General features: G+C 38.7%; 1 protein-coding gene across 3 annotated transcripts in view; it reads right to left on the bottom strand.

Moving 5' to 3' along the window:
• The window catches only part of PARN (poly(A)-specific ribonuclease), a 48454-nt gene extending 21214 nt beyond the window's left edge, over window positions 1-27240 (bottom strand). For 2 of the 3 annotated variants that reach the window (XM_032703577.1, XM_032703578.1), the window contains exons 1-20: window positions 27169-27230; window positions 26859-26936; window positions 25863-25942; window positions 24859-24926; window positions 24696-24777; window positions 23985-24045; window positions 23176-23341; window positions 22900-22965; window positions 22094-22132; window positions 20187-20229; window positions 19481-19561; window positions 17642-17698; window positions 16852-16929; window positions 15648-15691; window positions 15121-15163; window positions 13404-13479; window positions 12927-13037; window positions 12772-12841; window positions 6800-6855; window positions 4004-4090 (exon numbers count right to left, since the gene is read on the bottom strand). In XM_032703577.1, coding sequence (XP_032559468.1) covers window positions 4004-4090; window positions 6800-6855; window positions 12772-12841; window positions 12927-13037; window positions 13404-13479; window positions 15121-15163; window positions 15648-15691; window positions 16852-16929; window positions 17642-17698; window positions 19481-19561; window positions 20187-20229; window positions 22094-22132; window positions 22900-22965; window positions 23176-23341; window positions 23985-24045; window positions 24696-24777; window positions 24859-24926; window positions 25863-25942; window positions 26859-26936; window positions 27169-27187 — 1405 coding nt within the window. In that variant the 5' untranslated portion in view covers window positions 27188-27230. Of the gene's footprint in view, window positions 1-4003; window positions 4091-6799; window positions 6856-12771; window positions 12842-12926; window positions 13038-13403; window positions 13480-15120; window positions 15164-15647; window positions 15692-16851; window positions 16930-17641; window positions 17699-19480; window positions 19562-20186; window positions 20230-22093; window positions 22133-22899; window positions 22966-23175; window positions 23342-23984; window positions 24046-24695; window positions 24778-24858; window positions 24927-25862; window positions 25943-26858; window positions 26937-27168 lie in introns of all 3 variants that reach the window. The other variant, XM_032703579.1, reaches the window with a different exon arrangement.
• Between the last annotated feature and the right edge of the window lie 10 nt (window positions 27241-27250).

Genomic DNA, 27250 nt, shown 5'->3' with positions numbered 1-27250 from the left:
GGGTCTTTACTGTAGAGAGAACACCTTTTTGGCAGGACTCTAACATTTCACAACCCAGGAAAAGCCCAACCTGATTTACAACTACAACTCAAAACTGTGCATTTGGTAGGACCCAACACTGAGCTTCCTTGAAATGACAGAAATTACTGCACAGTTTAACATTGTTCCACATGTGTTGACAAGTTATCGCTCTAAATTTCTTCATCTATGAAGTTTTCCTTTTCTGCATTACTAATTACAAAATTTTCTAGAAATCATTTGACACAGCTGAGACCATAATCTCTTGTAACTCTTCAGCGTGGCAGTGCTGCCCTGTGTCCCTTTCCTACATATACAGTCAATTAATTCCAATCTACCCTAAACAGACCAAATGAAAAATCAGAAAGGAGAATTCTCCTGAACATCTTGCCCTTGGTGTAAAACAGCAAAGAGGATCAGGGACAGATAAAAAAAAAAAAATCTCCTGAAGTTCAGCTACTCAAATGGAATTCAGTGCCCATATTTTCACTCAGTACTTATTTTTAAAAAGTTAATAAAAATCCAACCTATTGATGGCACGTCATTTTAGTCATTGTTTCAGAAAGGCTGCTGCACTCTAAATGACTTCTGACTTTGTATTTTTAGCTAATTAGAGGTTTCAATGCCTGCCAACACATGCTGCCTTTATACTCAGATTTAAACATTTTAAAAATAATTTAAAGAAAAAGTCAAACATTAAACAGTGCTGAGTTGCAATCTGAAGAGAACCGCAGCAAATGCTCTTATGCAATTCTCCGTGCTCAAGAGATGCTCCTTTCACACTGTGTCACATCTCATTATTATTAAGAAGCAAGAATTTAAGAGAGATAAGATTAATAAATTAGATCATTCAGCAATACTGCTAAGCCCTCAGTAAATACTGTGCATTTCAAAAGGATGGTGAAACGGGAATAAAGCTCTGAAAAGCAAATGCATCTGCACTTGCAGTATAAGATTTAGCAAACGACAGAGCCACGTGCCACTTACTGCAAGGCCAATGCAGATGAGCCACACACTGCAATGGAAACCAAGCAATACAGCAGGAAACTTCCCTCTCTACACTTCTAGAATGGATCAAATGGCTTCAACACTTTGAAGATTTTGGCCTGTGTGACCCTGGTCTGCTCACTGCTACACACAACGTCAAACAACGGCCTTTGCTAAAGAAAGGGGAAGTCAAGTAAAGAATTATCAAGTGAAGTAAAACATCTTTGCTCAAGTAGGAGACGAAAATCTGATTTTTTGCTTCTGAGATGTAGGCACAAAGCAACATGCATCTTTTCTGTAAATAAATTTGAAAATTCTCCCTATATAAACTAAACACGCAAACAACATTAAAATCTACAAAATAAAATTTTCCTTTTTATACTCTTTTTTTACACATTCCCTACCTGACTGTTCCTGGCAATTAACCACTCAGTATAGATAGTAGGACTATATGGGCCTTCATTTAACCAAAAAAGTTTATGAATATATTCCATATATAATTTCTTATCACACAGGCAAAAAAAGTTTGCCCACATTGACACCATGACAGAATTGCTAACAGTTCCTGGACCCTGACTGCATCAGATAATATAAAAGTTTTATTCTATGAACAAGGGTTGAAGCACATATTAAACACAAATTATTCCTGGTGAAAAACTGAGAAGGGTTAACAGGGCTTCCACCTTTCTGGCAGGAAGACACGGTACAAAGAAAGCAAGAACAGCTGAAGGAAACCTTGGCATGAGAAGAAGGAGGAAAGGCCAGAAATGCACAGAGAAAAAACAGAAGTAAAATTTTTAAAACCTTATTAACAAAAAATCCAAAACCAATCGAAACAACAAAAACACCCCACAATGAAAAAATACCCAACAAACCAAAAAAACAACACTCAAAGCTCAGATGTCTGTATGAACACGAGCTTAGAAGAACACTTAACATATATGAAGTGTGCTATAAGTTTTACTTAAACTAGATTGTCACCTTTGAAAGGGACGTTTTACAAGCTCCATTTTCTTTAAGAAAAGTTAAAGAGCGAGTTTGCAGTTCAGTGATTAGCAGGAACACACACCATAGTCTATAAAACTAGAAAACATGTCTCAAAAATGTACTTCAAAGTCACTTAACACTCTAGTAGCTTGGACTACCAGAATGTGACTTAAACACACAAATGACTGGCTACATTTTAGAAGTAACTACATCAGCATTCAGCTCCCTCTTAAGGACAACTCTGATGCTCTCCCAAAATACAATGCAGTCTTTGCACTGCATTTGCATGCAGTCAGGTTTGACTCCACTCACTTGGAAAAGTTTTAAGTAGTAGTTTTTATAGTACATTTATAGTATGAGATTTAACCGAAATTCCATCCAAGACATCCATTTATGTAGAAGTGAAGGCTATATACTAAAGCTGTATTGCAGCAAATCCGATTTTAATACCTTCAGATTCCACATCAGCATGACCAAATAAACTACACAAATTTAAGAATCTAAAGAAACAGAGCCTAAGCTAAGAGACTGCACAGTACTGCAAGTACTGGTACAGTGAAACTGCATTCACCCATGAGACTATAAAAACATCCTGCAGGAACAGGTGTCCCCCTGGTCTGCACAGAGTCCTGAAGGATTTCAGGATCATGAACACCCCTCTGGAGCAGCAAACCTAAACCAGCCCAAGGCTGACACTGCAGCCCCTTCAGCTGTTTCACCGCTTTCATTAGAAGCTTCATAGAAGATCAGAGTTCTGCTTCAGTTCATTCTAGGTTAGAACAAATTCAGAATGATTTTTTACAGATTACAACTAATACTGATATTCAGTACAACAGCTGATTAATTTCAAAACATTTTTGTGTAACAGATGTAAGGAATTCGGATAATTCACGTCTGTTGCTGCCATATTTTTTGGCTTTTGGCAAATCACTTAACCTCACACTGCGCTACTCTGCCTCTCCGTCCCCCTACGACTGGAAAAGCATCGGCATTCCCGGGATTTTGGAAGGAATAATCTGCAGCTTATTTTGAGATAACACGGCGATAAACCAAAATCTAGATGAAGCAGTACCCAAACAGCAGGAGTTCGCAAACCCGAACGCGGAAACGTTCGGCTCCAGAACGCCGGGAAACGGGAATTTCCAGCGGGAGCGCCGCGCGCTGGGCGAGCGCGCCCCCTGGCGGCGCGGCCGGTCCCCGTCACACCGAGCCGAGGCAGCGCCGCCGGGGAGAGCAGAACTGTGAGCTGGGGGTGCAAAACCCACGGAAACACCGTCCACACGGCCGCTCCTGACCCCGAACAGCAACTCTGGAACCTCTGCCACGTTTTACAGTCTCACATCCTACATTTCCAGTAGGGACTACTCAATTCTATCCCTACACTTCAGGTGCAGAGATGCTGCACAGGGCACCAAACCACTGAGTCAAATATCAGGGGACCACTGGCAACTAGTTCAGATCTCCATGTCCCTGCATTTTATACTTCTGCTTAGTAAAGGAGCAACAGGACTACTCATCCCTAGTTATTAAACAGCTTTTCTGTTGTTTCTTCTGTCTTGGAAGGTGTTCAACATCTTGAAATCAAACTGGCTATTTTCAAGCTTGCTTGCTTGTCTAGACTCACCTAAGCTGGAGTCTGGCTTTATGCAGACTGCAGGATGAACCTTATTCCTAAAGCCTCAATCTGCCTTTCACACCAATCCCCGTTCCCTTAATCCACCTCCACATAAACCCTCCCAGGAGAGGCTGTAAATAAAAGGATCAAAGATCCATGATTTTCAACAATGAGCACACATAAAGATTTCTAAAGAGCAGTTAATAAGGGCAGACATTTTCAATGCATCACTAGGAAGAAAGTCCATAGGACACCATTCAAAAATTACAAAAGGCTGTTCCTCATTACCTGTACTAGGAGTAAGTCTGAATCCACAGACTAAAAATAACAAAACAAACCAGAAGCACTTGCTAATGACAAAAAAAAAAGTGAGGAAATACAGATTATATCACTCACCAAAGGCACTGAAAAGCTGGTAAAGGTCACTAGTCTTCCACTCTTTGGGAAAAGTAACATGAAGAACATGATCTCGTTTCGGCTGCACTATAAAACCAAAAAAAGCATTTGTTAAAATCAGTGTCTTTAGAATATCCAAAAAAGTCATCCAATGTGGTAAGGTAGCTTTCCCCCCCCCCTTTCTTTCTTATTTTTTAAATAAGAAAACAGGCCAAGATCTACAAAACTACATCAAGTACCAACGCTCCACTTTGCAATATACTGCTCCAGTCTGTTGAAGGTAACTCAACAGTTAACTACACCCAGCTTGTGATCAGATTTTAACTAGACCACCTGGTAACACCTGCAGGAAAAACTTCTCTTTTCTTTGGGTACAGAGACACAGGGACTGACTTACATCTTAGTGAATTACCCTCCTGAATTCTTCTGTAACACAAACTTTTCTACTTTCCGATCTCCTTAGCTTTCAGCACTAAAACAGGAGAGTTTTTCAAGGTGTATTCTCATTCAAGGAGTACATGTCCAAAATCAGATCATCAACCACTTGTTATTGCTAAGTGCTTTAACCTGTTTCACTCAAAACAAGCCCGGGTTAGCCTGAGTTTACCAGACCCTCCCTGCTAATAAATTACAGCTCTACATGAGCAGCTGAGAGTAACCTTAGATTGGACAGAGACACAAGTAGTTAAAGAAAGCAATTCCTTCATGAGCACAGGTGAAGTCCTGTTAACTGAATCTGCTACTTGAAAAAACAAAAAGGACACAAAAATTTTAAAGTTAAGCACAAATTGTCTTAACAAGCAACTGCAGGTCAATTTACTGCTGTAGAGCCTACTGAACAGCCAGCAACTCCAAGTTTAACTAGTTGTAATCCAGTAGTAGAAAATTACAACCTGAATAACTCCAGTTTCAGATGTTACTACAGCCTTTTCCTGTTGATTAGGAGAAGAAACTATTCCTAATCTTCCAGTATCAGTTTATTCCTAAATTCACTGTAAATCTGCTGTTAAAACCTCTATAACTTCTACCTAGTCAGGTGAGAAATATTTGATTCTTATTCTGCCTTGCAGTCACTTTGTGCAGCAACTTCATTCTTTTTAAAGGAATTTCTAATACACAGTAACAAAAGAAGATGATTAGGATAACTTTCACTTAATTTTTCAATACTATTCAGCCTGGCATATGTTATTGAAAACCATTATTTCTGGGAAAATTGCACAAATTTGCTATCACACTACAGGACAAACAAACTGACAAACACACCAAAATTTATGACAAAAAATTATGAGCTGTGCTGGTCTGTTTTTTAAAAATACAGTCTCCAAGTGCACCTGCCACCGTGTTCTTTGCACGGCTTTACTTGTCTGTGTCCCCTACAGACAACAACCACACAGCACCCCGGACCTGCAGCAGCGTTTACATCTCAGAATAGCAAGAAAAGCCCCTAAAGCAGCCAGCCCAACATGCCAGCCCTACGTGTGCTTTCTGCCCCGAAGCTTAGAAAGCCCCCCTCGCCCAGGTTCTCCTCCAGCACGTGCATCAGTCTGTTCTACCGGAGCGGCTTGCAGATAAAACAGACAGACTTTCAGAGCCAGACTCTTTCTTGGCAACTCTTCTTGGCAAAGCATCAAAACAATCCTGTAAGTTGGCTAGCAAGGGGAAGTAGCATCTTTACAAATTAGTAGCTTTGGCATTCTCTCAATGACCCAAAGTATTTATCCATTCTTCCACTCAATATCAAACAGCTGGGGAAGGAAGTATGCAACATAATTAGATAACCATTCCAACAGATCCACCGAGCCAGAGCTCAGTGATCTGACCACCTAACTGAATTAAAAATTAAATATATGCCCTTACAGCATATATTTTCCTCTCCAATAGTTACTTGCATCTCTCCAGAACTGCATTCTGTTACTATTAAACTGGCATCTAATGAGGAGTCACACCCCAGTCTGAGCTTTAGGATGCACAGAGTGGAAAACTTCACATCAGTGTTGCTTCCAGATGGGTATCATTTTTAAGACATCTGTGTATCTGATTTCACATTATAAAATTCAGCTTTTATCTAATCAAGGACTAGACTGACCTCCACGACTTCACATTTTCTTAAGTCAAGGCATCAGTGGAAACACTTATCCAAAGTTTTCTCCCTCATAGTGTAACATCCCATAACAGTACGGACATTTACATTAGTAAAATCTGCTTTCATATAAATGTATTATCAACTCATTACAGCCCCGGGTCTGTAACCTGAAATAACTTGAAATGTAAAAATATTTCAAGTAATATTTTTCCATTTATCACAAGAATTCTGATGTTTAGGTTGAAGTTAAGTAAAGGTACTGCTGCACATCAATTACACAGGACAGTGGCCACAAGATTTTCAGAACCATTTGCTATTCTCTAGTTTGCATCCTGTATTTACTGTTGGGGTGAGGGGGAAAGTGTTAAGATCCCACATCATATGTAGTATGGTATGTAAGAATAACTACCCCAAATAACCATAAAGCTGTTAATTTCCAACTGTTACATTTAGCAACAGTAACTTGATCTGTTCTCATTAATCCCCTTTATAATGCAAATTCTCTGGTCAAAGTTGAAGAATTTATGGATTTACTATTTTGTTAAAGAAAAAAGTGGGGGACACATTTGATAAATCATTTGATAAGTGGCCAGTAGTAACCTAAACACAGCTGATGTCCCATGCTTAACATTCATGATAATTAATCTTTACACTTCTTCCCCCAGGAAATTTGTCAGAATGGTACAAGGTTTACAATGAAAGAAGCTACTCACAGTCTGGTCCTTCCAAATTGAGATATGGTATGTCCATTACTCTCATAAGAAACAACCTGAAGCAGAATGGAAAGAACTATTAGCAAATTTCTGCCTGAAGACCTTTCAATAAGCTTTCCTTTTTATAGTTTTTCATGTGTCTGTTCTGGAATTAACCACCCCAAACATATCTTCAACTATATTAAAACAAACAGACCCTTTAATTAAGTCAAATCCATTACCTAACAATCCATATTCAAAATGTTACTTGGTATCATGCTAATAATGTTACTTATTCAAAAAAACAAGGACAAAGAAGCTCCAAACTGTTACTGCTGAAAACAATTAAGACAAGTGGGGAAGTGAACATTTAGCAAGTAGCAGCTCTGTGCAGTAAGAGCCATTGCACAATGGACAGTGCAAAAGCTGTCATCATTCTAAATACACATAAACTTTCCCAATTTCTGAGCAGTGCATCATGCTTTAGACAGAATGGATCCTAAAACCCTAAAACTGCAAAAGCCACCATGACTTCTGTGGAGAACACCAGGATGAGGTTTTGCCCTTTAACATGTAACTGAAGAGTTTCTCAAAACATTCAAGAAATGTTTTCAATAAAAGCTCTTATTCAGCTCTGAAACCTATTTCCCTCCAAAATAAGATAAACAGCCTAAAATCCTGCCATAGGTACAGATGCCACATTGTTACAAAACATTTGCTATGCACAGTGTTCACTGGAGGGCTAAAATAAGTAACTTTTCCCTCATAACTTTAAAAAGCTTCTAAAATGCTTATCAGATTACAATTACAGTGTTCAACTAAGTAATAACTAATGTAAACAGCTGACAAAAACATATTAAGTGTACAGACTGATCTGTAATGCCCTACAGATTCTTTGTATCACACCACACTCACTGTTAGTTTCTAAGGGTTTGAATCCTATGTCCTTATGGTCACCTGTATCCCTGAAAAGTCTACTGGAATGCAGCTGATAACTTGTTTTTGCTACAAATATTCAGGAGAAAGACAAAAATTCTAACACTGGGGGAAAAAATGGGCTCTATGATAGGTTCACATGTGAGCCAGAGGCTCTTCAGAGAACTGGCACCAGTTATCACACACTGTCCCACCTAATTTCTCCTCCTGAGTCTCAGGGAAGATACAGCACAACGTGCACTGTGTCCCTCTGAGCACTGCAGAACCCAAAAGGAACTTTATCAATAAAAATTAGAAACATCTGCATCAATTACTTCAGAAACTTCACCAATTCCAGCACAGCACTGGGTAATGAAAACATTTTACAGAAGAAGCCAGAGTTTCTTCTTATGTTTAGCCTTTGGTGCCACACTCCTGTAGGCTTGGCCCCATCACAGCTGTCTGTAAACTGAACACCAGTGACACATTGAGAACAGAGCCAGCTTCAAAACACAGATTCCAGGAGGAAACAAAGGAAGATATCCTCACTCTGACATATCCAGAGAGATCCAGGGTAATACTGACAGGTAGGTAGCAGCTTTCAGAAAAATAAAAGATGAAGTCTACCAAAACCACAACAAAAACTCCTAGGGAGAACACGAGTTAAACTTCCCTCCCCCAGCTTTTATCATGTTGAGGAAAGCAACAGAGTGGCCAACAGCAAGAACAGGCTTATGCCAAAAAACCACATATACCTGAAATTAATGAAGGTCAGGTTTTTATCCTCAGAGATAAATCCTACATTTATTTCTTTGGTCAAACAACTACATGACTAAACAGCAAACACACACTCTCTATAGGATAAATGCTGACTGTAATATTAAGTGCACTTTAAGTATATTACATAAGTAACAGCAGTAACTTACACCACATGGATTGCACATAATGCATAATTAAGTATCCATAACTACAGTTCTAAGATTGGTTATCTATCTGCAGAACATTTAAATTAATAAGGTTGTTCTGTAGGACAATGTGAACTCTATATTAAATTAGTTTGATTCATGAAGTTGTAGCTGACATTGATTTTCACTACATTAACTCACATTTATTTAAAAGATATACAGACCAAGCTAAAAAGACAATGTTATTTCCTGCAACGTTGAGGGACTGCAGGCAGATCCCACAGTCAGAGGACAGAGACCTGTTTCTCAGCCAGGAACTCTGAGATATTTTGAGGAAGCTACTTGGAAGACAATTGTTTCTATGGCAAGTCAGGTCAAATGAGAAGAGGAAGGCTATCATCTGCCACTGCACAGCAAGGCACAAAGAGGCTCAAGGAGTCAGCACTGTTCCTCTGCACTGAGTAGGATGAAGGTGTGTCATGAACTGTGTAGAGAAACGGATTCAGCAGAAAGAAAAGGCATCTTTCTAAACCCAGACCAGTTTACCAGTGAACTGGTACAGCCACATGTGGCTCAAAGCAGAAGAACAGCCATTGTTTACTCCTACACTGCAACTGGAAAGTTATTGGTCAAACTGCAGAGGAGCAAACTGATGTTCTTTTGCAATGATTTGGTAAAGAAAATTAAATTAACATAGAGAAGCAAAGGGAGAAATGAACTTATTTGCAACACAGAGCACCCAACTCCCTGGTGAGACATCTTCCACAAATACAGCACCAAACCAAGTGATTTCCATAGATTTTGGTTTTCTGATATCCCTTTCTATAAAAAAAAATATTTCTAAGCTAATTTATATTTCTATAGACCATGATGCTATTCCACTCAATAAAACATGGTGCTCTCATTTCTCTACACCCCTTTCCCTCACTGCCTCCAGCTACATCAAAATACACAGCATTCAATCAATCCAGAGATACAAAAAAACATTGCCATTAAAATTTTGGGAGGGGCTTGCAGGTAGGGGCAGGGAAATGTGGAAGAAGAGCTGTTGCCCTAAACCAAAGAGTCAAAAAATTTCAAACCAACTCCACAGTACATGAAACAGTAACAGTACCCAAATTATACCCACAAGAGTTTAGATATTACAATAGAGTCCCATCATCTCAACTCATAAATGTTCATCAGGGATTACCCACAGCAGACTGTTCACATGAATGTAATTTTTCCAAGATGCTGTATATACAATAAAGCATAAAGATTACAGATATGCATCTCTGGAATTCTTGGCTTATTGAGTTGTTTATCATATAACTTACTGCATTATGCCTAAAAGAGACAAATAACCCTAAGGCAAAGTCTGTTTTTAATCAGACTTCAGGTTCTACTCTTACAAAAAACCTGAAACTAAAGATTTTACCCATGTTCATCACTGACCTATAGGAACATTAACCCATGTGCTGGTCACCACTCTTGAACAGCAGGCCAGGAAGTCCCATAACTTTGCTGATATAATGGAAGACATCAAAAATTACTACTGAAAAAACTATTACGTTCCTTTGAAGGCTAAGTTCATAAAAATCAAAGCTTGACTTTTTAGTTTTAAATTTATTCCCCCTAATCACACTAGTGACAAGCCTATTGAACAGGAAACATTTCCAAAATCCTGTCAGCCACACCAGTGGTGTGAAAGTTAAATCACTAAACTGCATTGAAATACTAACACCTTGTATTCAGAGATCTTGAAATGAAGACTTCATGAGCAATCCAAAGATTCATCAAGTAGTCTCCTTTGAAGAACCTTTTCAAGACTATCCTGATATATGTTCAAACTGAGAACACTGCTTCTAAATAATTGTCTTATAAGAAGCTCCTCTGTTCAGCTTCTTTTAGGAAAAAACTTTTGTGACATAGGGTATAACTTTCATTTGTTCAGCTTACTGTTCACATGTAGCAGTTTGTGTTTTGCTTGAAGAACATGACTACAGCTCAAAAGAAAAGGTTTCCTTGTTCTGACTGCGGCCCACAGGATCAGGTAGAACTTCTGGAGGAAGGAGGAAGAGAGGTTTTTTTTCCCCCCAGAAGGAAGAGGACACTCAGCTAGGGAAAGCTTCTAGACCAAACCAGAGACAAGTACATGCAGCAGGAAGCTGGCTGGCAGCTCAGAGCATTGCCTGCAAAAAAGCCCCACAGGCAAGAGACTTACCAGGGATCTTTAGATCTAAACTATGGGAAGTGCACAAGCCCTGGATGCACTTACAGGTGCTGGACAGAACAAGTTCTGCCAACAGAGACCTGGTCTGCAAGGACTGATCAGAGCAAAAAGATGTGTTCATTTAAACACCAACAGCTCTGGCTTCTCACATGTACTTAAATCTCTTTTATTTCTTAAAAAATAATTAAAAAAATTAGTTGTTTTATGCTGGTTTGTTATTTTGCTTCATAGGAGAAAGAAAACTAGCTCTACAAATCCAAGCTTTGGCCTGCTCACTATAAGGGAAACGTGAGACAGTCATGTCTCTGAGCTCTGACTTGGGTGATGTGGCACATGTTAGTTAGAATATGACAAAGCTTCTAAAATCACATGGAAGTAAGACATGGCAAGTCTTCCAAGTTTCCATGATTTAAAAATAATATACAGCTTTTCTGAAACAAGAAGCTGCAAGTTCTGAATAATGACAGAGCGGATAAACATTCTTTTCTTGCAAACAGCAATTTTCAGTTCTTGCTTAAAAAAGAAAATAAAAAGAAGCTGCTTTCCCTACAATTTCTTGTTAACTTTCCCTTCCCTTACAGTTAGGCAGTGTGGACAGTGAAGCCAGAACAGACACAGCAGGCTTCCTCTCACCCCCCCTCAAAAATGAAAAGTGACTTTGAAATGTCACTGCTAGAAGAATGTCACATTTCAAATATACAATTAATTTGAAAAGCTTAAATTTAATGTATTATTGTGACAGTTTTATAAGTTTCAGTTTGTACTTATTGCAAATATGCATCTCTAAAAAGCATTTTGGTTAATGATTGAAAAATTAACCCCCTCAGTTGGCATCTACTGGTTAGCACGTGTGTGTGCTGGTGTTCCTGGAAACAACCTTGTGGCAAATCCTGTCTTATAATGGAATTGTGCTGATCAATTCTATCTTCCCCTTCACATTCAAATCAAGCAGCCACTGCTGGTCCATGTTCAATCTAAGGGATGTACATACAAATTGTAACATCTGCTGGAATATATGGAGTTACTGCCTCACATGTCTCAGTGTCAAAGGAACTGTTGGTTTCCAGACCAATGAAAGGTGAGAGCCATGGATCACAATTAGTTCCTCATTCCATCTGAAGCTAAAATAATTAATTTTGCCATCTCCTACAGTAGAGGGTTTGAAAGGATGGGATTTCTCCTGAATTTAAAAAATAACCAGACAGACTAAGCACTAGCAGTTTTTTTAATTCAACTCCTTTTCCTTTATGTGACAGATTGTAGTACCCCTAGAAGCTTCCTAAGGTAAAATCTACACATTAAATATGTAAAGAATCAAATCTGTGCATAAAGGCTTTTAGATTTCTCAAGTCTTACTTCAGTTAGTTCAAGGAGTTTGCATGAAGTTCCAATTCAAAGGCCAAACACTCATCACAGCATCATCCCATAAACTACTAATCACACATGTATGTTTGTTATGCCTCTTCAAAATGGGTTACCTGACAATGGGGAGACAAATGCTTTGTGTTCTCTGGATTGATATCACAATGGGGATATTTTTCCAGACTGTTTAGTGTACTCACTTTTAAATATCACCACTTTCTGACAGTCCAACAACATAAACAACACTCCAGCAATGTTTCTTTAGTTCCACTACCCGTAAAGTTTACTCCAGAAATAACTTTCTAAACTGTAAACATATTATCAACATGGGCATGGAAAGGCCATTAAAGAAATGCAGGTACTCTTTGAAGTGTCCTTTCACAGCTTAGCAGAAAGTAAACCATCCTCCTCAAAAGAAAAGGTACTGCCTGTACAACCTCTGGCCTCCCTGCAGCATTACCAGCACGAGCCAAAAAGCCAATAAAACCAAAGTTTAAAGCAAAATGTAGTTAGCCATTGATTCCAGGGCTGGAGACAGATATGCTAAGGACAGTGTTCCATTTCCATGTGTTAGCAGGTCTTTTAATACAACTACTTACTTGTTAAAAAAAGGTTCAATGAGTTTTGATCTGGCAGACACATGGTTTTTCGGAGGAGTGAGGAAGGAACCTGATGAATGAAGAATAAATTCAGTGTGTAATAAGCAGCTCCAGGCAGCACCAAGGAGAAGGCTTGGAAAAGATCACATAGGTACCTAGGAAATTAGCCATAGAAATGAAGCACAGTCCAGTAATGTAGGCATCATATCCTGCTTCGTGGAGTTGTTCAGATGCTGTATCATAACTTGGAAATCCTTCTGCACTTTCTGAGGGGAAAAAAAATCATTTATAAACACGTTAGCACAGAAGATAAAGGCAGCCCTGTGTGCTTAGCCACATGTCACAGCACAATATCTTTTGGGAAAGGTTATACAATTTACAGAAGTTCTGAAATTTCAAAAGTCCTTAAAAAAGCAGTTTTGCTTTTTTAGGTAAGAATAAGTTCCTAGGACAGAAAGACTTTCTTATTAAAAGAGCCAGGAATGCCCACACCTACTCAACCAAAATGAGAGTATTAAGTCTGAGACAATGACTGCAGGATTCCCCACAAAGTGTTTTTTTTCAGACTGACTTGCATTTAAAAGAGCAGAGGAGAACATTTCAGAAATAAGAGCAGTTTGATGTATCCTTACCAACTTTAGGAGGGCTGAATGGAACCTCTTTTAAACGCTTTTCCAGTTCTGCAAGTGATGTATTATTAATGATCTCCTGCAAGAAAACACATCATTAACTGCCAATGCCAAGCACATTTTCCCTGGACACTGAAATCAAATAGGATCAAATGAGTATTTACTGCTGCCACCTTGTGTTCTCTAAGGATTTATACACAGCCCCACTTCAAACTAATGCACCAGAAAGTCAAGACAAGTTCTAAAGTTAACTTGTCCCACCTACAACATAATGAGTCATAAGGAGTTATTAATACTTTTCAGAATCACTGACAATGAATTATGCAGATGTTACATTTCTATTTCAGTCTGGTTTCATGCAGGGTACATGTGGCAAGGGAAAAGGCAGCACAAACAGTAGGGAAAAATATCCTAAATATTGATCATAATGGTTGAAGGCATTCAAGGTGAGTATTGAAATGTGCTTGACAACTGGACATTCTTGAATAGTTTTGTAAGTGTAAGTACTGCTGATTTAAAGTAATACAAAGACAGCCTGACAATCAGAGAGTTGGTCTTACACTTCAGTTTAGCTGAGTTGCATTAGTGAATCTAAATGTGCATAAAAGTCACAAAAATATATTACAGATTAATTCCTTACTGAAGTTCTTAATCAAACATATGTTGGCAATCAGTACAATGGAAACATGCAGATCAGTAGCAGAGAAAACAGAACATCTCACAGTCTTTCTTACAGTTGTCTGAAATCTCTGAGGACCAAAGTTCCTTTGGTTCTAACTCAAGACAGCTGTTTACACTTATCATCAAGTCTGCAGTCTGAAAAGTTATCAAGAACTAAATACAAAGAAGAAGCTGAAATGATGCATTAATTTGGCATCTGGAAGCAGCATCTGATAACGATATCCTAAACCCCAAGCACTGCTGTAGAAATACAAATAACAACATAACTGTACCAAACATAAAACCTGTGGAGGATTTTTAGCTTTCAGAATACCAAAGCCTCTATTCTTACTACAGTACAACACAAACCTGACAAGTTTTAACATTTTAATAAGACTTTCTGCTATGCAGTGCTCCAGAGTCACAGAGGTTTGCACAAAGATGCTGCTTCAGCAGCATGTTTTTTAATTCAAAGGCACATGAGAAGGCAAGAGAGCATGAGCACTTATCTCAATACTTACTTAGAACAAAACTCATGCTGCAAGAGGTTTTAAGAGAAACCTGTCATTTTTTTCCTCCTGTTGACTATCCACTGAACATCAAGGCCACAAAAGAACCTAATGATGATCAAGCATTTTTCTAAACAAATCTAAGTCAGCATCCACAGTATTCTAAATATTTGAATATACAAGCAGCTTCCAGACCCTACTTGTTCATAAACAGCACTTTTTTTTTTTCTCCTCACGTTGCTGCTATTTTACATGAAGAAAATAATCTACTGACCACATTTTAAGTTGCAAAAACTCTACATATTTTGGAATGTAAAGCTGCCAAGTTACTTTAAAACTTCAAATACAAAAGACAACGGTAGGGAAGTAAAAATCTATATTCCAAAAAATTTGTAAGTTTAAATAAGGTGTAAAGGAAAATCATTCTTCTACAAAAAAAAGGAGCATCACAGAAAACATTATTAGACATTTTTCTCTAAAAAGAAATAAAATTTGTTTCAATACACATGTTTGTATCTTCAAATAATTCTATATATTATTAATTAATTTACCTTGAAAGGTTGTGTACTTGCCATCAGTTTAGTGTCCAATAACCTAGAAGCAAAGTAAGAGCTAAATAAGTTGAAATGGAAGAACGCCCATTTTGCCAAATCCTCAAAAGTCTTTTAGCATATTAGGTGGGAAACAGCAGATACACCTCCTGGAAACTACTCTCGGATCTTAGAACAGCCCAAACATTCCTTGGCTTTGTTCAGCATGGAAAATGACAGCAACTAAGCAACAGCAAGAGTTGCAAACAACTAATAGCAAATAAACCTTGTTCCAAACGGAGATTCAAAACACCAATCATCATGCCAGAACCAAAGGAACAGCAAAGGTGCATCTTTGCCAAAAAGTAAACCAACTGTACTGTTTTTCTGAGAAAAAAAAAGATGTTCAAGAATACTTTAAAAACTCTCTTTATCTAATTTGATCCCCATTTTATCTCCAGTCACAGCTAGTTTACAGGGCTAGGACAAACAGGATCAGCCTGCTAAAACTGTACTAGAACACTTGAAAGTTTGAACTAAGAACTTACCGGGGAAAGACACATGATGTTACTTCCTTGAACTCACTTAGGTCCTAATTCAACATTAAATTGGAAGATAAAATCCAAGTCAGTTAACTGGTTATCAGTCTTGGAATGACAATAGCAGTAGCTACAATTATCCAAACAGCTTCTAACAGTGAGATACAGTAACTGAATTCTCACCACATCAGAGATGTATTTGCATCACCATAGATACCACCTGCAATTACACACAACTACAGACTCATTATTTCTGATCTGTCTGTGATGAGCAATAAAATGTTCTTCATTTCCAGTACCCTATCCTATTGTAAGCCTGGACTACCTCTAATTTCAGCTGTGTTAACAGCTCTACTTAAAATGTTCCCAGCATTTAATATTTCAGTGGAATATAAGCAGTCACTCCAGGTACACAGTTGATGCCTACAGGTTTAGATCTGCCAGATGTAAAAAGGACAGGAACAACTGACAGTTGCTGGTGTTCCAACACCATCTAAACAGGTCCCAGTTTTCTTTCTCCCATCTCATGATCAAGTCTTTCCCAAAACACCCCCAAGTCCTTGAAGTCTGCAAGTAACATAATGTCCCGTGGGCCATCCTTCCAATGAGACCTTTGGCTTCTTGAATGTTCTTGGTGCCAATAAATTGCTTAGTTTATATTAATTGCTGGACTAGTGCAGTGATGAACTGTTAGACTGCCCCTGCTGCAGTCAGCAAAGTGTGCTCCCTCCAATTATTCTGACATTGCATCTCCTCACCCCAATGAAATCACCCTGCTACAGGATTTCTTAGCACTCTCTTAGTTCTCTTGTATGAAAATACACATTCCCATTTATTAAACTGCAGGGGGGAAATACCACATAGTTATGCTGAAGCTCCAAACCAGTTTTTTAACATGTCTGTCAGTTAAACATGCCTGCCATTATCCAAGCAGTTTTGTGAAGGACTAACAGATACAAGCAAACCCCACAATTTCAGTGTTTAATTTGAACGTTTTAAAAATGTAAAGGAGAAGAATTCAATTCAACTAAGCTTTCTACATAAAGATTTAAGAAAATAAGGCAGTAACAAATGGGCTTTTTAAAAATACTTTTCTGTACTTCTTAACAGACTGATTAATGCTTCCATTCACAAGAAAGTGTGGAGATAAGACTAAAAGTCAAATACATTAAGGGACTCGTTTCATCGTCTGAACACTCAAAAGATTACTTACATCAGGCAGGGGACAATAGAACTGATGTATGGTGTGCATGACATCCAGCAGCATATTGTGCCCAATAACCAGCTTGCCCTGTGAAAAGAACATTAAATGCTGCTTGCACTTCCAGCCATGGCCATGGCAAAGGCAATATGTGAAAAGCACCTGATGTTTGCCAAGGGCAGCTGGGAACAAAGACAAATCAAACCTCTCCATTTGCTCTCTGCCTGCCCCACACACTCCTCCATTCTCTCAGAGCAGCCACTCCTTTTTCCTCTACTCCCAATCATTTATCACAGCCTTCAGCAGCAGCTTCAAATGTGAAGATGCACTAGAACAGATACTTACAATTTGGTTTCCAAATGTAATCTATTTAAGGTTGAAGTCAAGTAATTTCTCAGTCCATTACCTTTTAATTTACAACAACTCACAATATATTCCTCATGGTTATAATATATGAGAGTTATTAGGGGCTTCTCACAGTGCAGAACCTTTCAGGCCAGATGCTGTAGAAGCAAGCTCCTTCTTAAAGAAGTACAAGAAGTTTTTTAAATGTTAACTTTGATACATTTGACACAACTGTCCTTCTCTGATTAGCTTTTAACTGCCAGGAAAAAAAAAGGAAAAAAGTCTCCCAACAACAATCTTTTCAGAACAAAGAATGAAAGCCCTCAAAGCCTATTTACTGAAGAGCCCTAAGAAGTTGGTACTGTTGACTCTTACAGGTAACAGCAAAAGAATTCTTTCTTTAAATTATTTATTTTTTCTTGCAAGCAAACTTATATTAAAAATCATGGTAACTTACAGAATTAGCAATGGCATGAACAACTCTGGAAAATCCTACTGCATCATTCAATTCTTCCTGTAAGGAAAGATTCTGACATTAGTGAAACATAAACACAAATATTGCAAAAACTGTACCTGCAAACTGTTTCTCAGACATAACCAAGAACAGACCACAGAGGAAACATCAAAAGCAGGATGCTGCTGACAGAACTCCAGTTTGATGTGTAGCTCTACTTCACTGTCAAGTAGGACAAGTCACAAGCTCTTGTAGTGGTTGCCCCTGGCCAGGGGCAAAAGCCACTCTGCCTTTTGCTCACTCCCCTCACCCAAAATTCCAAGGCAGGCATTAAGACTTGTGGATAAAGACAATGAGAGCCCACCCTCCAGGCCTCCTTGCTTTTGGGGGAGGGTGGAAAAGAAAGTGTTGACACTGTGCAAGTGCTGCCCAGCACAGACAAAACACCTGTGTGGTATCACTGCTGTTTTAGCCACAAATGCACAGCACAGCAACACACAGCTGCTACAAAGGGTAACTTCATCCTCCCCAGAGCAGTAACAGCTGCAGTCAGCTCAGTGTCAGTACAGATCTTTAACAGTGCTCACCTGCTCTCAGACTGCAAACAGCTCAACAAGATATTAAAATTAAGCTGTATATCTTCACTCATATTTTTAACATATATTGTTATATATGCAACAGGTTGGATCCTGACTGTTATTTCTATTCAATCAGGTTGTACTTTTATGCCAACATTGAGGTTGGGGAAGAAACATTTTTCACTATTTACATAAACAAAACCAGGAAGAAACATTATACGACTACAGTATTATACAAACACAATATTACATAATGCGAGTTACACATTTTAAACTGGTTTGGGGGGGAATCTGACTACAGCACCTATTTTAGTTTCACTTAAGGAATTTTTTTGTAACAGATTTTTCTTTTTCAGGTCTAGGGAAGTAATTTCTGCCTTGCTTTATTCATTTTTATCCAACCAGAAGTGAAATTCAATAAAACATTCACTGTTATTTCTGTTCAGCTCTGAATGCCTCTAGTCAGAGTGAGTAATACCCCCATTAAGAATGCCTCAGAAAAATCTACTCTGGTAGTAAATTGTCCCTAACTTGCCTTCTGGAAAAACAGAAGTCACATTAGTTAATGTCTCTGTTACATATCTTTTTTCCTCCTAAAAGGCATTCTGCATGCAAATATTACTTGCTTCACCCAAACTTATGTATCTTGAAATACATAAGGACAAATCACAGGAGTTTGATCAAGAATTCCCACAGTTCAAGTCCTGGGACCTCCTGAAACCTCCATGAGACTCAGTAAGCAAAATCCAAAGTCCCATAAACAATGAGAGTGCCTGAGTATACCAGGCATGACCTTGTGTTCAGCTTGTTACCACAGCAGTCCCTGCAGCACATGTTTCTATGGAGAAACGACACAGGAATTGCACAGGACATTGTACTGACAACTAAGAGCAATCAAGCTTTGTAACAGAACACCCGGGACAGACTGTGCATGCAAACAATGTGACAACTTGCTCAAGAATTTCTGCAAGAAACTGATGTTTCCTATTCCTAGGCCACACTCCTCTGATAGAGCAGATTCACAGAAGGAGGCATTCACTGCTCCAGAACACTGGTTCAGTATTCCACAATTTCTCATTTAATTTTCTAGAGTGCCTTGCAGCTCTTCCAGCTTTACTGCAAAGCCTAAGTTATCTGGCAGAATTTGGAAGATGAGTTTCAGAAACGTTACCAAATCCTAGCACACAATTTTGCATTGCTGACTGAAGGCAGAGATTCTCCCCCTCCCTCTTTCACGTAAATGAATGAAATGCAACTTATTTACCTGTTCTTTTGCTTGTTTCTGCTGTTCTCTTCTTTTTCGTTCCTCTTCATCTACCTTACTAATAACAATATATCTCTCCTTCTAAAACAGAAAATGTACAGTTTGAGGAATGACTCTGAGAAGCTCTTATTTAAGTTTCTGTAAATTTACATTGTAAAGAAAACTGTCACCTCAGCAGCAGTTACTTGGCAACACAACTGTTTCTATTGTAGGCACCACTTTATCACCTACTCCCAAAAGTCTACTTTAGAAAGCTGTATTACATTCATCCACCAAACCTAACTTTCACTAAGCCCACTTTTTAACTCTCAGGAAAGGTTACCAGTATGTCCTTGTAAATAGCTTATTTCAAATATCTTTTGGAGCAGGGATTTTTGCTGGGAGGTGAGGACACAACAGCATGTGAAGCCAGTATTTTTCCTCTAAGATCACAATCTACATTTTGCCAACACTGAACATCAGATATATCTAAGATACCTCTTAAAATACCTTTCAGGATAAAGGAATAATATTAAGCCACACAAATACATGCTGATACTCCATATGTTGGTCAGATTTAATATTTAGAAACTAGTTCACTGTATTCCATTTAGAATGTTTTGTATTTGCATAACAAGGCTCAAGTTATATCTAAAAGTCAGGAGATTTGGTAAAATTGAGAAATACAATTTCCTTCAAAGAGAACAAATGTTAGAGGCCTAGTTACCTTATCTGACTCCAGAGTTTCAACATGAATACCTTTTGGATACCTACATCAAAACAAATGAAAAGTAAATATAAGTAACTATTAATTTGGCATTTAGCAAATTGAAACCACAACAGCAATTCAGTAACTTCATGTTTCATTATTACTATAAGTCTTAAGTGCAAAAGAACTATTAAAAGTCTCTTTTTAATTTAAAATAATGGAAAATCTGAAGCAACATGCTAATCTGATTGGTCTCCTTACATTACTTAAGAGTAACTAGGACTAGAATATATTATCTTATGCAACTTCTCATCCTACTGCTCTGGGACCTCTACCTTCTTATTTTAGTAATATTAAGTAAATATCATGTAGATATTTCATCACAATCTACAATCTCTGCTTTCAAGAAATCCAAACCAAACATACTGGTGAGAATGCTCTCATTTACTTGCAGCCACAGGACAGCTTCTTTGGAGACTGCATTGCCTTTAATATGTCACTTATTTTAGGATTTATAAACAACCTTGAACTTTCTGCTAACAGTAGACTCCAATGGGAATTATTAACTCAAATGTCACTACCTCTGCTTCAGGGTTGCATCACTCCACCACAATCACATTTAATTTCCAGAGCACTACAATACCCAGAGCCACAGAATCCAACTGATAGCAAAGTAAGAGAATAACATCTTTTACCACTTAACCAGTAATTTTACTGCCTAAGCAGCAATTACTCTCATTTTCCCACCATAATAAACTAACCACAACTGTACAACCACTGCAGAACCAGCATGTTTCCTTGTCCTCTGGCTACTCCTAAAATTAGCCCTGGAGAGCACATCCCCAAGCACTGCTGTGTCCTCTCCTCCCTGACTCCTCACACAGTTTGGAGCCTACACCTCCCTCACAAGCTGCCTCATGTCACAAACCTGGGATGCATCACCACACTGATGCACAAGAGAACACTTCAGCAGAGAAAACGACCTGTGAAGAGTTCAGGACACAAGGGCAATCAATAACCCCAGTGTTTTCTGCTTTAATTATCTCATGTTCACTTCACAGCTTGGCTTTGTCTCACCAGAACACACAGGACCACAGCTGTGTTCATGGAAAGCAACACTGCAGCACGTTACCAACTCCAACTCAAGAACACCTCCTTCCATCCACTGAGAGCAGATGCAAAGCTAAGTGTCAGACAAACACAGCACTGTGTGCTACTGGGAGCTACAGATATTCAACCCAGGCATTAAAAAATTCACACTGAAAAATTCTTGAATGCACCTCTCAGATTAGTTCTCAAGCTCACTTCTTGAGATTCCATTTTACAGATAGAAGCTTTATTTTATCCACTTCCAGTGTAAACCAAGAGGATCAGATTCAGTGCTGCAACACTGAATTAGCTAAATGGACAAAAAATGCCTTCTACTGTATTTCCCACATTTTACAAGAGCAGTCAGAACAATGAAAATCTTACTCTACAGCCTCAGTGCTTCTCCCAAGGCCTTAAGGGATATTTTTAAGCAGTATAAGTTATCAAAAATGCTTATGCTTAGCATCTAACAGAAAACTATAAACTTAGCAGTACCTCCTATAGAACTCCTAGTTTTTCAGTAAAGCCCACAATCTGTATAAGCACATGCACTTTCTGTTCACCAAAAACCTGGCAAGTTGCATTTGTCACATAATTCTAGGCTGTGCTGTTCTATTCAGACATTTCAGATAGGAATAATAAAATAAATACTAAGCTTTAAAATATTCAAGTGAATCATCACAAATAAGTGTTTCAGAACATTATAAAAGTCTTCTTTTAAAGGACAAAACAGTGTCTAAATGAATCACCCCAAGATTAAGTAGATCAGCTCTTACCCAGATTTCTTATCAAAAATACTAAAAATATACAGTAAGGCAGTATTACCAGCAACTTACTTCCAGCTCAAGGTCTGATAAATTAATTTCCTTTGAAATCTAAAATCAAAAGACAATTTTGTTACTAATAATCCTCTTACAGAGTGTTTTCAAGTAGTGATACCCAGTTAAAGCTGACTTCATGTTCATTTGCAGAAAGATTTTTAAAGCAAAAGTCACTGCCACCAGAACCTAGAGGCTCAGTTGGGTTTTACTGAATTCTGATGTCCAGTCCCCAAGCTGCAAAGGCATTTACACCATTTTGTACAGTTACCCACAGATCTTCTCATAAAAAAATATTCTGGAGCCATGATCACTCCATATAGATACAGTGATGATACCTCACCTCATCTCACAATGTTCTGCTATTTCTAAATTCAATTTTTTTTTAAATTTTTTAAACAACCATACTCTCCAAACATCCAGACCCCAAAGCTAAATAGATTTTTGGGAAGGAGACCTAATAAAAACAGTAACACACTGTCAACTACAAACAAGTAGTAGTCCAACAGATTTGAAAAGTTTATTTTTAAAATGCATATCCAAGGCTTATGGAAAACTTCAGCAATAGCAAGAGGAGGCCCATATATACAAGACATTTTTTGGCTGTACTCAAATATGTTGCCACTACATGCAGAAGTTACAGCTCACACAGCAAACTATGACACCCATGTACAGAGGCACATTTTCTCAACATACAAAAAATCAATCAAATGTAAATTTTGCTACAGTCAACCCAAGTAAAGAAAGTCTTCCTTGTCACTCTCCTAATTCTGTATGACCAAACAACAAATATTTTTAGAAGATATGCAACTTCAGAAACTCACCCTGTACATGGCTCCAGTTCCAAACTTTCACTTTCTTCATTCTTTAATAAGTCTTCTATCTGTTCCCTGTAGGAAATAATTATTTGCTTCTATATCTGTTTTATTTTTTGGAAGTTTACAGCTCTTCCCAAAAGACAAGAAAACACTTCAAAACAAAAAGAGCAGCATTTTAAACCCAGTGAACTAATAAAAATGGCTTCAACATACAAAAATATATCACTACAGTTCACATTTTACCTTCAACAACATCAGAGGATATGAAACAATTTAACTTACACTACTTTCTCAATAAATTTTTTCTGATCTTCAGGAATTGTTACAGGACACTTCGTGGAATTAGGAGAAATGTATGACAGAGATCCTGCACCATTGGCTTGAGAACGCTTTTCATCATACTGTTCCCTTAGCTGTCTTTCTTCTTCCTGGTTTAAATATGGAATTCCTAACAAAAAAAGTAAAAGCTCATCATAATTACAGACAAATTAGGGATGTGTAGGGATTCAGCAAAGACTTATCACTAACCAAGCATCTGCCACTCTTACAGCCCCGAAGGTGAAAACAAACCCTTCCTTTCAGCCCTCTGTCCCACATCCCACTGGTTATCTGTGTCCATCCAGGCTTCCCTCCAGCACATGCCAGACTAGCTGGTACCACTGGACAGGGAATGAGCCCAAGGAGCCACAGGTCCCAACCCCAGTAATATTTAGCCCTCCTCTCCCTTGCTCCCTGCATCACCTGAATCCCAGAGTGCAGCAGCAGTGTTACAGTGCACTGATACCCTTCCTAAAACATGATTCATTACTATGGATCTCTCCATTCATGCTTTGCCACTGCACAACAAGAAACAACCAAACCCTCCTGTAAGCAGGAATTCCATTCTGTTGAATGGAACAATGAATTCTTGGAAAGGGAGTTACTATCAGCACAACAGTAAAAGAGAGAAGAATAACTCAACAACTTCACTGTGTGTTAAGAGAGTATCATGAACAGCAGCCTTTTTTCTTCTTGCAGAACACATTGAAAGGTGTCATCATAAATATTGCAGACACTGAAAGAAATATTAAAAAAAAACCCAAGCAACTCACCGTTGCGAAAAACTTTATTAAAATCAAATCCTTGGTTTGCTAAAAAATCTATACTTGAACTCTGCAACAAAAGAGAAAGACTTTACATTTGGAAAAGGAGCTGTGGCATAAAAGATCAATTCGGTTATTTTCACACTTTTTAAGAAATTATACAAAGTCCAAAGTCAAGAGCAACAACGTTTTTGACCCTAAACAAGAATTCAGGCAATATTACTGTTGTTATTTATTTTGAACTTCCATAGAACAATAAATATCCTAAGGGATAGAGATGAAAGAATGAGCTATGTGGAGAGAGGAAACTAAAGGAAGCAATATGTTCAGGAGAACAAATGTGAGACAGGAAAAATGCTGGCAATAGCCTAGGAAGAAATAAAAGTAAGACAAGCAGATGAGAATATAGGATAAAACAGGAAAAGGGAACATGAAGTCCAGTGAGAAAAGGGAAAAAACTAGAATCATCTTGCCAGGTTTGGAATATTATCTCCAATTCCAGAAACCACACAATGTAATACATAACAAGATTTAAAAACTGAAGTCAAAGACATTGCCTGAAAGCTCATTTTTAGGGATTGCTCTTAACTGATGTTTATTTCTCTTACAAGAAAAAAATCAAAACCAAACCCCAGAAACTTCTATTTTTCCACCTTTTAAGGTGAAGTTTGCTGCAGGTATACCTTAACCAAACAAAATCAAACTTGTTTTTCTACTAACCTGACAGACAAACTTGACATCTGGTGAATTTCTGTTAAAGGGTTTTGGAAAAATATAGAAATTAAATGACTTCATTATATACCTGTGGAGAAGATGAGTTGCATGTCAATAGAGCTTTAGAAAATCCTCAATTAAGAAAACAAGAAATAAGAGAATGACATACTTTTCTTCTGTGTCACCATATTTAAAAGTGCAAAGGCCAAACTGAAAGAGCAAAAAATCCATGGAATGCTGGAAAGGAAAGGAAAACTTTGCATGAGAATATGACCTGTACACATTTAAAGATCACCAGGGTGCATCCACATATGACTTCTCTCCGTTTCCAAATTAAGTAAACTGAATCTTCTTAACCAACGTTTGTTTTGCTGGTAATTTTGAAATAAACACACCAGAGCTTTTCAACTAGTTTTCATCTGCATTTAATCATCTTACTACTGCCCAAAGATGATTTGCAGTATGCACTTCTACTCCATAAACAGACAAGAACTGAGGGAAGTCCCATCTCTCCACCTGTTGCTCACACTCACAGGACATGCTGCACCCAAAGCAGCTTCTCAGTCCTTCTCAATGTTCATTTACATTCCCTACAGTATGAGAGGAGTTTTCAAATAAATGTAACAACATATTTAATATTCTTCTAATCCACATGGCTTACACTGGATACAGGCATTCAAACCTAGCCCCCTCGAACATAAAGATCAAAATTATCAATTAATCAAGTTATTCGATGTTTAAGGTAAAGCTTTAATAAGGTGACAACAAAGAATTTGGGTCTGCCTTCTGATACAACAGACTTCTTCAAATGTTAACAGACACTGACTGTGCCTGCAGGGCCTGAACTGATGAAGCTTCTCCTCACTGAATTCCTCTCACCCAATCCCCCTTTGAACTTGTAAATGTTCAAACTCTCAACATCCTTTAACAAGATCTACGTCTTTACTCATTTTTGTGTGAGGAATCATCTCTGTCTGTTCTGACCATGACTTCTGCAAGCTTAATGCAACATTCAATTCTTGTGTTAGCAGAAAGCAAAACAAGCAAATCCCATCTGCTGCCTGTAAGTCAGTTTTAGACCCATGACATACTTCCCTGTGTTGTCTCCATGATGAACTAAGGTATTCTAACCTTTTTCCAGAATTTTCCTTTCAGTCAGTGCAAACACTTTACCTTTTTAAGTTTTTGATACCTTTCTTCTGGAGTGTCAAAGCCATTTGTTAATGCACTAACAGAAGGCCCATCACTGATCCCTGAAAAAGTAGAACATGTTTTGCTTTGGGTAAGTTTTTCAAAATTAGCCACAGCAAAGAAATGCAACAACTGATAATTTAAGAAAAATGGTTTCACTTAATGTTAGAATTATTTCAGTTCAGAAGGATTTCCTACTGCATAAAAGCCACCCATTTTAACAGTAGTGTTCCAGCAGCAAAGCTCTTCTGCAGAAGTTCTGCCACTCTGGTTCCTATTCAACGTGTCAGTAACAGGCAAAGACCTTCCAAAAAATAACATAGATGGGCTTTACAGCACAGTGCAGGATCAAAGCCAAACTAAAAATGGGAAGAGTGCTGCCCAGGGATCTATGGAATGACTTAGCCACTTCAAACAACACACAACAACAACAGCAACTGTATTTCCATAAGCACCACATCTAACAAAACCAAGTTTTGATCACATTCATGGCTCAAGATCCACACGGATCGTGTTTCATGGACGACTGAACTCTACATCCCAAAATCAAAGTACCTATTAAAGCATCTCTGTGACACACACACCCTCCGGATTTTACAAACATACAAGTTCTCAATGCTGCCCTTCCCTGTCCAAATACTTGCAGGGCCTTTCTCATTTATCTGAATCTTTCACTTTCATGATATATTACATATAAAGGTATTACATGTAATACCTTCTTTTTTCCCCTCAGCTGCAATTGAAGATCAATTAACACATTGAAAGATGACTGCGGGGAGGGAGTAGAAGCAGCATTAGCATGACATGTATCTTTGACCAAAACCTTGCTATCGCAGATATAACGAGTAGTTCGATCACTTTGCAATAGCCTCAGCTTTAGCTTTTTTCAAGCCAACACTGAGACAGCGAACTGGGGCACGGGGACCCCCACACACACATTGCCAACACCTCACAACCACAAAACCGGCGCGACCGTACCTGAAAACTCCCCATCGATGGCCAGGAAGTCTGACTCTTCAATGGCTTCATACACTTTGTTTAGGTTATCCTTAAAATCTGCGGGGAAAGGGGTAAAACGCACCTGAGGTTACGCACCACACCCCGGGGCAGCCCGGCGCCCCTCGGGCCCCCTCAGCCCCGGGGCCGCGCCTCCCGCCTCAGGGCAGCCCCTCACGGGCCAGGGGAGGTGCGGGGAGCCCCTTCGCCACGAAGGAGAGGCCGAGCCCGGGGCAGGGAAGCCGGCAGGGCTCTGCTCAGGGGTGGGGTGTCGCTCCGGGCGGTCACTCACTGCTCCTGGTCACCTCCATCCCGCGCCCGCCGCAGCCCGGCCCGGCCCCGCCGAGCGCTTCCGGGGCCGCCCCGCGCGCCGC

This window comes from Chiroxiphia lanceolata, chromosome 16 (genome assembly GCF_009829145.1).
Source record: "Chiroxiphia lanceolata isolate bChiLan1 chromosome 16, bChiLan1.pri, whole genome shotgun sequence".
In the NCBI taxonomy this organism is placed as follows: Eukaryota; Metazoa; Chordata; class Aves; order Passeriformes; family Pipridae; genus Chiroxiphia; species Chiroxiphia lanceolata.
Note: the sequence above shows the minus strand (reverse complement) of the source record. Positions and strands in the feature narration are given on the sequence as shown.